Source organism: Elgaria multicarinata, chromosome 8 (assembly GCF_023053635.1).
Source record: "Elgaria multicarinata webbii isolate HBS135686 ecotype San Diego chromosome 8, rElgMul1.1.pri, whole genome shotgun sequence".
NCBI classification, from domain to species: Eukaryota; Metazoa; Chordata; class Lepidosauria; order Squamata; family Anguidae; genus Elgaria; species Elgaria multicarinata.
The window spans coordinates 114,825,055-114,837,596 of NC_086178.1; the positions used below are offsets into that span (position 1 = coordinate 114,825,055).

The 12,542-nt window shown below is 46.7% G+C and overlaps 1 protein-coding gene across 1 annotated transcript in view; it reads left to right on the forward strand.

The window, feature by feature from the left end:
* Positions 1-12,542, forward strand: part of PSD (pleckstrin and Sec7 domain containing) — a 127,090-nt gene that overhangs the window by 50,783 nt on the left and 63,765 nt on the right. The window contains exons 7-9 of the mRNA XM_063133212.1: positions 165-277; positions 2,126-2,184; positions 3,529-3,618. Coding sequence (XP_062989282.1) covers positions 165-277; positions 2,126-2,184; positions 3,529-3,618 — 262 coding nt within the window. The remainder of the gene's footprint in view (positions 1-164; positions 278-2,125; positions 2,185-3,528; positions 3,619-12,542) is intronic.

Genomic DNA, 12,542 nt, shown 5'->3' on the forward strand with positions numbered 1-12,542 from the left:
ATTTATGAGGGGAAGGGACATAGTAGCATATAGAGGATTTTGTGAGTTGTGCTCTAAATTTTGTAATGTCAAAAGAAGGAAGGAAGCACTCTGCTCAATAGCAGGACAGAGTGGGGCAGTGGTTCTTGTACTCGGGAGTAACCATCTCTTCTTTTTATCTCCAGGTCCTTTCTGAAGGAGTTGGCCCTCATGGGTGAGACTCAAGAGCGCGAGCGAGTCCTAGCACATTTTTCACAGCGTTATTATGAGTGCAACCCTAAAGCCATCTCTTCTGAGGGTGAGTTCATGAAAGGAGAAGACGGGTGGGTGAGGTTTTGGGGGCTGTTCAGAAACCCAGCAGACTTCTACCATGTCAGTCAAGCAGAGGAATCTGAGGTCCCCCTTTACATCCATTGGGACTCTGCAGTGTCCCAGGCTCTGTGCACATATTCTATGCTTACTGGAGTTGGAATAAGTGCTGCCTGCAGTAGACCCACCCTGTGCCATTTGCTGCCTCACAAAAAGGAGTGAAGGCTAAGAAGCTGGATTCCTACCGAGATGAACGATGGTGGGAAGGCAGGAGTAGGCTGGAGGACCGGCCTGTTTTTTGGATGTGTCCTTCCCATCTGCCTGCCGTTGCTAGGAGATGAGGCTGGAACCAACCGCTTCCTCTTTCCACACCTCTTGCTTGCTTGCACTCCCTACAATCTGCATACGGAGACAACAATTATGTTCCTGAAGCCCTACTAAATAAAGTTAGAATTCATGCTAGTAAATAACGTATTGCTACATACTCCTGCCATCTTCCCTGAATGGAGAGACATTTCGGGGTCAATGTTACTGGGTTTAGTTTCATAGAATAGTTGAGCTGGAAGGGGCCTATAAGGTCATCGAGTCCAACCCCCTGCTCATTGGAGGAATCCAGTTAAAGCATGCCTGACAGGTAGCTGTCCATCTTCATCTTGAATGCCTCTAGTGTTTCTTTTGGAGGAGAGAGCACTGAAGATGTATGATATCTGTAATATTTGCACAATTTACTATATGCAGGCAGAGCATAAGAGAAGGCAAAGAGGCCCTCCTGCAAGGTACCAGATCTGCTACCCCAGACTGCCAAATTATAGCTCATTCACTGTCTTCCTCTGTACCTGTCTCTTTAAAAACAAAACAAAACACCATGCTGGCTGTGCTGCCTCTGTCTCTGTCTGTCTCTCTCTCTCTCTCTCACACACACACACCTTCTCCAAGGTCTGATGGGAATGTCATTCCAAACCTCACACACCAGGGGACTGTCTCCCGCTATTAGCTCCTACTGAAGAAACATCAACGTATCTGCCTAACAAAAGGAATAATTGACTGTGGGCGTCTCTACACAAGCGATTTATTGCATGTTCTTGATTGGCCACTCATGGAAGTTTGCTGGTCCTTTACATGATGTCATTAACTTCCAGGATCTCTCCTGCATTTCTCCCCATTTCTCCCACTTTCAAAAAGATCAGAGATAAGCTGGTATATATAAAAAAAGGCATATTGGCAGTGTGAAATGCTGGCGTAGAGCTATAATTCGGCCACTAGATGGTGGTGTTTTATTAAAATATAGGAAGCTCTGTTAAGGCTGCCCAGGAAGGGCATTTTCAATTCCATGTCATGTGTTTGCCATCTAAAGCAACCCATCCTAATCATGCCGCAGAAACAGAAGCAAAAAGCCCTGATAGTTGCATGATTTTTCCATAATGTAGAGAAGCCCACAGTCAGCAGCAGAAAATGCTGCTATGGCTGCTCACATTGTCAGTGTTAATAAACAGCCAGCACAATATGTAATGTCGCCAATTCCCTGGGTAATATCTACATAGAGGACTCTTGGGATAACTGCTTGAATCAACTAGTTTACAAAAGCTCATCTAACTTTCTTTCTAGATATCCTGTGGCTATGAGTCTAGTTCACAAGAGTTTTCTAGGGATTCTACCTGTTTATAACCGCTTTTCAATACATGCACACAAGACAGTCTGCCTTTAGAGCTAATTAGGTGAAGCTTTTAGTTTAGGTGTGGTACGGATCATGGAAAAATGACAGTGCCTAAGCTGGGTGCTCATTCTTTCTCTTTCTCTTTCTCTCTCTCTCTCTCTCTCTCTCATGCTTGTGCTACAGATGGAGCCCACACTCTCACCTGCGCCTTGATGCTCTTAAACACAGACCTTCATGGACATGTAAGTGTCTAGCTGTTATCTTCAAAGCCTGTTACTGACATGTGTCAAGGCAACTAGGCAGGGAAGCTTCATTTTCCTGGACTGGAAAAGCTTTGTACTAAGCTAAATGAACTATAGGCCATTTTCGGATGGTCAGTGGGGAAAAGAATCCGCTATGGCTTCTTTTCCCCACCCCACACACCTGTGTGCACACCATTGCCCTAAGTACATTCTGCACAGTGCAAGTTGCTGTGTCATCCAAGGCCAGTGAGCTGTGCAGTGGAGTAGCTTCCAGACACACACACCCTCCAACCCCTACATCAAGCCCTGGGTTGCAGGGTGGTTTGGAAACCATTCCTGCCACACAGCTCACCAGGTTTGGATGGCATGGCAACCCACACCATGGTGAGAGCATTTCGGGAAAGAGCGTGCATGCAAGCAGCACGTACCGGGCAGGGAAGAGAAGCCACGGTGCCTTCTTTTTCTCACTGATCAACTGGCCCTGGCCATGGTGCAGTTTTCCAGCCAGATGGTCCGATTGTCTGGAAGGTCCCTGTGTCCAAATATGTGTCCTATTCTGCTTCCTGTAAGCCTCCTTTAAAATTCCCTGCTGCCCGGGTCCTGGCTCCTCGCGGTTACTCGCAGGGAGCTGGGACGAAAACGGGATGCTTGGCCACACCTCCTGCAGTCTCAGGATCATCCCGGGACTGTGGGAAGAACTGGGATTAAAGTGTAGGGCCATATCAGGGAAAGGGAGGAATCATGTGGACGCACAGGGATGATCCCAGGACATTCCCTGGGATATCGCCCCATCTAGCTATGGCCCCTGATTCTGAATTTGGAAAGGAGAAAGGGAAGGTAGGTCAGTGTTGCATAGATGCATTTGCATCTATGCAACAGTACTGGAAATGGAGGGGTGCAGATTCAACTATGTGCAGCATTCCAGAATATAGTGCAATGTTGCATTTTCTCTCTATCACTCCAGGTCCTTGTGACAGATAATCTGTCATAAGCTTTGGCTATTGGCTGGTATAAAAATGCAATAAATAAATAAAATAAATAAAATACAAAGGGAAAACAAAATGAAGTTGGGATGGTAGGTAGAAAGAGGTGAGGGATTGAAAAGGAAGGGCATTAAAGATGACAGAAACAGAAGAAGGCAAGAGGAAAAGATTAGTTGAAGTGACAAGAATATTACAAAAATAAAAATTTGCAGTATCCCTGAATGGATGTTTTTTTAATCTGGTAATGAGCGCATTATCATATATTCTGACAAAGAATTCTGCCCTGATAGACCTGATCTGATTAGTCCTGGTTTTTTCATGACCTTGTTGCTGTTTTGCCTTTCCCCATTTCTCCTCATAGAACATTGGGAAGCGAATGTCGTGCTCAGATTTTATTGGGAACCTGGAAGGACTCAACAAAGGGAGTGATTTTCCCCGGGAGCTACTCAAGGTAAATCCAATTAGAGCTCTTCTTGGAGACCCTGTACAGTGCAAGAAGGGCCTGCAGAATAATTTTGCAGGTCACATTTACTAGGACAGTTCCCTAGGCCTGGCACGTGTGGTGGGTTTATCCATCCCAGATAGGTCATTTGGATAGGAAGTAGTGGCACCGTTAGCCTGGCTGCAGCCCCTTTCAAAGCGAGAGCTTCCTATAGCCAGGGCATTTATTCTGAGGTGGGGCTATGTAAATGCTGTGCTCTAAAATAGAAGGAAGATTCCATTCTTCAATTGCACATTGATAATCAGCCATTTCAACTTCTAGGGCTTTGCTAGACCTACCAGGTGTTCCGTCGTTGAGGAGCGGTGAAAGCGGATTTTCCCGTTCAGCCGTGACGCCTCATGATCCACACCTGCCTTCGATTTGTGGCGGAAGTTTGCACCGGTTGTGCTGCTGCCGCCGCGAGTACGGTTGCGCAGCCACACCGGCCTGATTGCCGCGGCTTTTTTTTCCGCTCGCTGCACAGTTTGCGCAAGTCTGAAAGACCGCAAACTTGCGCAGCCATCAGCGATGCCGCCGCTGGCCCCGGCGGCGGCGGCAGTGCCAGTGCCAGCTGAAGTGCTGCTGGTGCTGTTGAGGGCATTGATGCGCTCACTTCCTGATGGGGGTCGTGGCGGGTGTAATATGACCCGAGGTCAATTGTCTGCATGGGCACTCTGTGCCTACATCTCCCATCATGCCTCTGAGGTGTCGGCGGCGATGACTGCCTCTGTGCCCCATCCCAAGGAGCCAACCCACATCTGGCTGTAGCCATGGCAGCAGCCCACAAACAGCTCTGCCAGCCTGGTACCCACACTAACAGGCAGCGTACAGCACCGCCATTATGCGGCCATGGTAGCTGCCCACCGCAAGGAGTCACCAGCCACTTTTCCGTTCCTCCGTTCCTGCGCAAACTGTCACTGGGGGAATAATAAAAAAAAGCCGCTCCGCCGCGCTGCCCCAGCTGGCGGACTGTGCACAAATGGCGGAGGCGGCTTGACCGAAGCCGCTGACCACTTCCCCTTAGCACGCCTTTTCCTGCCCAGTGCGGACCGCAGTGACCTCACATCCTCCCACACGTACTCCGAATTACCGCGGGACGGCAGGAAAAGGCGCACTAGAACTCACTTTTTTAAAGTCGGGAGAAAGAGGCTTCACCGCAGGATAACGGCGGATCCTCGTGAACGTCATCTGGAAGCCTCGACGTGACTGCGGAAGGTAACGCGCGCTAGAGCCCCGTCTAGTAACGCCCCTAGATTCAAAGTGTGCTGAGTTCTTCATGGAATCTGGTATCTGATTCAGAATGGTTTCCTGAAAAATGCTGCCTTTTCTTCTTCTCCTGTCATGAAAGCACAGACCTTGTCCTGGAGAAGATGCCTTTGAAAATGCACATGCTGGGTTGGTTCATATGACATGACAGCCCAACAGACCACCAGTTTGCATGACACACATGCACACACACAAAAACCCCAAGTGAGAGTTGGACGTGCAGAGTGCCTGTGTCTTGTGAATCATGTCAGTGTTCCTACAAAAAGCTCTTGATGACCAGAAAATGGAGCTTCTGTGCTTTGCCTGCAGGGTCAGCCTACCAAACACCAGTGGTGGCACGGAGCCAAAGTCTCACAGGGACACAGCACTGTCATCTGCCAGCCCACACCCACTTCAGACTTCCCTGTTCTCTCTGAGCTTAGCTGAAATCTCCACAGTGGGAGGGGGGGATGAATTTTCCCAGCAACAGTGTATTGTTCCCTTTTGTAACTTAAAGTATTTAGGGGTGGCTTGGACTTGATTGGGCAATTAAGACCCATTAGCTTTACAAAAGATCTGCTCTTGATAAAAGTAAAAACAGCTAGAAGTGATTTGTTGATATTCAACACAGCTATGCATTTCTGGATTCTCCTTGGGTATGGGGACTGACATTAGGAGAATCTGTACTTCAACCTTTCCCACTGCACCACTGCTGATAGGGGAAATATGCCTTTTAAAATGTGCAGGTGAGAGTGGTCTTCTGCTAGCTTCTTGCATTAGTTATTCCTCTGGTGATGTAAGAAAGTATAGATGCCACAGATTTGGGAGGGGGTGCCTTGAGGATGCTGAGCACCTTTTGGAGCCATCGAAGGACTGATTTGGGGGTTGAGCTGCTCAGGAGTGGCAATTGTGTAAAAGTAAGACAAAGGGGGAAGGTAGAGTCAAAGAGAGCTCTGGGTGTCCTGGTTAAGCCACTCCAAAAGCTCTGGGGCAGCGTGGTTCTAAGACTGCCCCAGCGGTCACCATGTTGGTCTGCCTGAGCTTGCCAAGTATGTGTGGGAAAATTCACTCAGTCATAGCCCTTCTGTAGTTCATTCCACTATATCCCTATTTTAAAAATATGTTGAGATAAGCTTTCAGGAAATGGCTGAAGAGATGTGTGTTTTTAATGTCAGAGAATTTACACCCAAATATAAGATGTGTAATTGTGGAGAAGGTCCTAGGGGACTTGCAAGATGTGGGTTGAATGTCACATTTCAAACTAGTGTATCTTCTGCCATTTCCTGGCGACTTTCCTGATGTTAAATATGTCCTATTTTGATGATCTGAAGATTCCCCCCAACACTTGCTGTGACTAGGAACAAGCAGAAATCTTCTATAATAAGTAGGGCTATAATGTTTATGCAATTAACCAATTAGATTAATCAATTTATGAGCCGTTAAAAAGTAGGGCTGTGCATCGCTTTGGATCCAAATCTGAGGTGAATCAGGGTGATTCGGAGGGCTTTGAAACAGATCCAAAGCAAATCAAAACAGGTCTGAATCAGTCCCAAGCGAATCGGCAAGATCCAAATCTATTCAGATCGATTCACATTGATTTGGACCCTTTCCCAAGCACAGATAGACATGAAAATTGGCACCGTAATAGGGCTTCATCTCTGCCAAGTTTGAAGCATATCGGTTCAACCCTTATTTTTTGATGGAATTTTATAAATGTGTGCTTTATTGATTCATCTAATTGGTTAATTGCATTAACATTGTGCACAACACACAGCAGAGACACACACACAAAGAGTCAACAAGATATAACTCAGGTTGTTGTTGTTGTTGTTGTTGTTGTTGTTGTTATGTGCTTACAGTTCAGTAACTCAACCCTGAAGGAAGGAACCAAAAGGGATCCTCTTCCTAGCCTCTTTGATTGAGGGGATGCTTTGCAATCCCTTTTCCTATTAGATTCAGGCAGGTCTAGTATTATATTATTATTATTGGCTGTGCTTACCATGGAGTAAGTTAACTCTGAAGGACCCTGAAACTATCTTCCTCCTATTAAGGGGATACCAAAGCATCTCTACTGACTATGTTTCGAACTACTGTGCCTGCCTCGCAGGGCCTGTTTGTTTGCTTTCTGCCAGCCTCTCTGGGCCAGCCTGCCTCTCTGCCCTCCTGGTGCCTGGGAGATATAGATGGGCTGGGTGGGTCAACCCCACAAGCCTATGGTATACTTGCTCCCAGTGCTTCATGGGCATAGCCACCTTCTGCCTCTCCTCCTCTGTGCCCGCCTCGCAGAGCAGGTTTGTTTGCTTTCTGCCGGGCCTCTCTGTGCCCGCCCACATAGCTGCCTCTCTGCCTGGTTTGTGTTTCTGGCCTTGAATTGAGACAATCCTTGGCTCACTTACTCATGCCCGCAGAGCTGCCTGCTTGCCTGAGTACCTACACACTTGCAGGGCTGGTTTGACTCAATTTCTGAGGCATATTGCTCCCAGTCAGGTAACGTGTGTATTGCAGGCAGCCTACTTTCCCTGTTTCTTGTCTGAATGGGAAGGGCCTCAGGGGTGTGTTAGCTTCAGAACACACAAAAGAGAACTCAAGTAGGGGAGATTTGCACTTCAAAAACACACAGAGAGATTAGGGAAGGGATGGTGTGAGCTTGATTACACATCTTCTCAAATTGCTTTTTGCTTTGAGTCGCTGCTTTGTTTCCTCAAAAAATCACATTTTTAGCTGGCAGCCATTTTGGTTATTAAACCCCTGGAAGGGGTTGTTTGAGGATTAAATAGCCCTGAAATAACGCATGGTCTGTTGTAGGGTTATTTGAGGGTTGTTTAACTCTCAAACAACCCAAGCCACTCAGGTGTGGACCACATAACAAACCATGGCAACCTCCTGCCAGGGATTGAATATTCAAAATGGATGCCAATGCATGCCATAACCCACCGTGGGTCAATAAGCCATGGTGGGCTGTAGTGGTTGTGTGAACCAGCCCACTGAGTTTCTTACTGTGACCCCAAGTCCTCTTTCCTAGATACTCCCAACCCATTTAGACTCCACTGGTGAAATATATGTAAAATTATATTTACATCATTGACCCTCCACCCATATGTGCTTCTTTATATCTTACCTGTGTTGAACCTTTTACATGACATTTTGTAGCACATTCACACAGTTAGGAAAAAATCCTTTCAGCGGTCTTCTCAGTCTGCTTAATATTTTAAAAGCCTGAATAAATTGATGCCATTTGCTTTCACACTATACTTCTAATTCCAGATCATTTATATGTTACATAGGTCAGTTCTAATACAAATGCTTGGGGAACCTCACTGGATACATCCTAGCATTTCACTGTCAAGACCTCTTGGTTCTATGTATCTTTTGCTTTTTAGCCAGTTAGCGATCTGTAAGAAAACCTGTCTTACTATCCCATGACTGGTAAGTTTCCATAGGACCCTCTTACACTGTTTATGTGAATACTGGATCATTTTTAATAGGGAAAAGAAAGATGTGAGGCATTTGAAATAACAAAGAATGTTCTGGCCAATATAGGTTTTACAAAGCTGACTGAAGCAAGAACCATTTTAAACCACAGGCATGAAAAAAAACTGTAAACAGATTTTTGAAGCTCCAAAGTTCTGATCTAAGGAAAGTCATATTCTCCCCACCTCCCACTCCATTTATTTGCACAAATCTTACAAATACACTGGCAACTGATTTTTCTCTCGCTTATTGCTAAACTGGCCATGCAAAATTCCTGAGAATCTCTGGAAAACACATCCCAATGGTTCCTTTGCTGTATTTCTCACTTGGCCTTTCCTTGGCCTTGTGTGGTTTCCTTTCCAGGGAAGATTCCCCTTTTTTGTGGGGAAGGTACTTCCACCTAAATCATCATCATCATCATCATCTTACCTGCAAATCAAATGGGCTTGATCCCAGATTTCTGAATTTTGAGCCTCCCTGCTTCCTAAGAAGAACCCTCAAACATGCTCTAAGTTTTGTTTTAGGGGGGAAAATGATAGCAATAAACAGTATGAATACATTCCCCAGACTGGGGCTGGAGAGGGACACGTTGGCCCCAGTTCCAGGTAGCAGCCTGAATGCGCTTCTGCCAGGGAGGGGAGGGATGCAGAACTCCATTGGGCCCAATTGCATCCCCTATTATGTAGGGGGAATGCTTAGGAATTATAGCCCTGGAGGGATTACACCCCTGGTTCTTCTACAACTACTCGTTCACTCTCAAAGATCCTTCTGGTATTACCCACTTTTGTTTTATTTGCCTAACAAGTTTTCTTGGGCAAGACTTGGGCTTTGCAACAGAAATCTTTGACATGCTTTACCAGCAACTGGAGATAATTGTGGGGGTGCCTTTGTCTGTGGAGGGGAAGCAGGGTCAGGGTGGGTGGGAAACCTCTACAGAACAGATGGGGAACCTCCATAGGCCACCACTTCTCCAAAGCTGGGCTACGCTCTTTCTACTGTAACAGTATTTAAGCCTTTGTTGTAGGTATTTCCCACCCACCCATAAATTACTATACTTTATGAAGTGACTTGAGCCTTTCTGCTTCATGTTAACTAATGTCATGTGTGTGTGTGTTTGAGAGAGATTTTTCCTTTTTTAAATTAAAGGTAAGTGAGTGTGGTGAATTTTCTTGGAAATTTTTGACTCACATATATGTTGTACTTGGTCATGTTGTGTTCCCTATTTCCAAATAGCTCAACACTGATTTCATCTTGCATCAGATCCTTGGGGCCTCTTAGCTCATTGGACTTAAAGCTGTCCAGACCTCAGACCTACTTCCAAATCTTAATCTGCAATATGGGACCCATTTTCACATTTTGTTTAGCAACACAGATACACAAAAACACTTCCTTGGACTTACGTTCTTCTATTCCACCAACAACTCCCATTGCAGAGAGTATCAAGTGGCTTCAAGATCTTGGTGCAAAAGAGTGAGGGTGAATCCACATAGCCACATAAAATGATGATGATGATGATGATGATGATGATGGTGGTGGTGGTGGTGGTGGTGGTATCCTCCAAGCTACACAGAATAGCAGACTTTGGAACCCATCAGCAAGTTCTGAGAACATCCAAAATCTACCCATTTGCATGTTGTTGTTGTTGTTGTTGTTGTTGTAATAGCAATAATAAAATAACAACAACAAATATAACAACCCAACATCAACCTATTGCAAAGGGAGACATTGAAAAATGCTGATGCTACCCTCAGAGCCACATAGAAAAGAATAGAAAATCTGTCTCTTTCACTGAGCATTCCCACAGCCACCTCTCTCCAAAGCTCCTCAGAAGTAAGAGCAAAAAAAGCAGCACAGTACAAAAATGCCACTTATGTTTCTCTATTCACATGTAAGAAGGACTGGATTACTTAGGACTAATTGCCCAAGCTACAAACAGAGTCAATAACGCTTCCCCACCACGAAAAAAAACCCCACAAAAACCCAAAGGGGATGTTTTTTAAAAAAATATACAAAAATCAGGATTGCAGTATTCTACTCTGTTCGCTTTACTGGCCAATGACATTATACTTAAGGAGAGAGAGAGAGAGAAAGACTCACTTACCCACATTAATTAAATAATATAAAGTCAGCTGGAGGCTTCATCCATGCTCAATCAATCATATTCTGGGTGAATTTACATGTCACGCTAAGCCACCCTGAGAATAAGCCACGGTGGGTGGCTTGTCCATTATTTCTGACAATCACCCACTTGGTGGCTTGCCATGGCTTGTTTCTCCCTTTGAGTCTCTCAGTCCTCCAAGTGCCGGCATGTATCCCAAGGGCCTTTAGGGCAGAAATCCTGGTTTCCTCGTTCCCTACATCAGCATCCTTTCTGCAATTGGTCTGCTGGGGTTGTGGGCTCACCCCACCCGAAATTACCACAGGGACTTACGTTTATGAATGTGGGAACATGTTCACAAATTCCCACCCCCCACACCTGTCTGTCTCCTGTTGAGCCCAGCAGAGCTATACCCCTCTCTTGTCAACGTCCTTAGTTTTGTCTTCCACTTCGGCGCTTCCCTTGGTAGCGAACACCTTTTTTTTTTTAAAAAAAAAAGGCCCGCTTCATGTTCTACTGAAGTAATAACACCCACCTCCAAAGCTTCTACGCTACTACAGGTGCCAGTCACTTTCAGCCACCCTTCATGCTTGTTACTTCCCTCCACTGGACTCCATTGCTAGCTGTCAAATGTACATGAGGTTACAGAACAGTGACTGATGTCATGGGAAAGCACTGAGACTAAGAGGGAAATTATACAAATTTCAAGGCAGAGCAGTGAAACGGAGAGGAAATTATGCAAATTTCCTAGAAGTGGACATTCACTGCTGCACAGTTGCGCAGGACCAAAAATAATTGTTGTTGGTATTTTAAACTTGAGAATGTGTTCAGGACACTCTCCAGTACCATTTCTTCAAGATTTCTATGAAAAATAAATTAAAAATCCACCCTGAGGTAGAAGGCACTGAGAAGGGATGAGGGAGAATGCTGGAGGCACTGGCGACATTGCGAGGGTAGCAGGGCTTTTTGCTATTCTCCCTGGCTGGCTCTCTAGCTTTTCCCAACAACCCATAATAAAACCACCCCATCCTGTTTGGACATCACTCAAAGCCACACTGAGAACAAGCTACCCTAAACAACCCTATTGCAAGCCTTGGGTTCCCAGAGTAGTGTGTTTGTGAAAAATAACCAACAACAGAAAAACTGCTCCAGACTAAGGCCGTTGCTAGATGAGGAGTTAGCGCGGTGTGAGGCCCGGTCTCCCTGCTGTGCATCCAGATGACGCACAGGGGATCCCGGGATCAGGCCGGGCTAAGTCCCCACTTGAACCGGGATAAGCGGATCCGCTTATGGCCCGGGTTTTCCGCAGCCCTGGCCTGAGGCCAGGGCTGCAGAAGGTCTAGCAGGGTCCGTGGCTTTTCCTGGCTGCTTGCTTACTCGCAAGTAGCCAGGAGAAGCCACAGACTGGGCACAGCATTCCATAGGAGAGCTGTGCCCATCGGGCCGGGGGGGGGAATCACGGGGAGGGGGGAAATGGGGGTTGGGGGAAAGAATGGACCCGGCAGGAGAGATGGGGTGGGGAGAAGAACAGGGACAGGCATGGCGGATGGGGACGGGGGAAGAAGAACAGGGACGGGGGACAGGCATGGCGGATGGGGACGGGGGAAGAAGAACGAGGACGGGGGACAGGCATGGCGGACGGGGAGGACGTGCGAGTGGGGACAGGGCATGGCGGACGGGGACGGGCATGGCGGACGGGGGGAGGGCAAGCGAGCGGGCAGGGGGGCATCAGACATCGGGGGGAAATCAGGGGGAGCGGGGAACCCTTTATTTTTTAAAAAAAACACTTACCTTTTTCGTGGGTGCGCTCCTGCGCACATGGCCCTTTAAGAGAAAAAAACTGGAGCACGCGACGGGGCTTTCCCTTGCCCCATCACGTGTTTACGTCTAGCTAGGGGCGACAGACGTAACGTCTAGCTGCAGCGCGGTCTCGCCCCGACTCCCGACCAGATTATCTGGTAGGTCTAGCAAGGCCCTAAGTCACCCTGCAACCAGCCGTGGCCTAGCATGGTGTGCAAATCAGGTCACTCACACTCACTCAACATTGGTGATCAACAAAAATAAGTTTTAATTTGCTCCT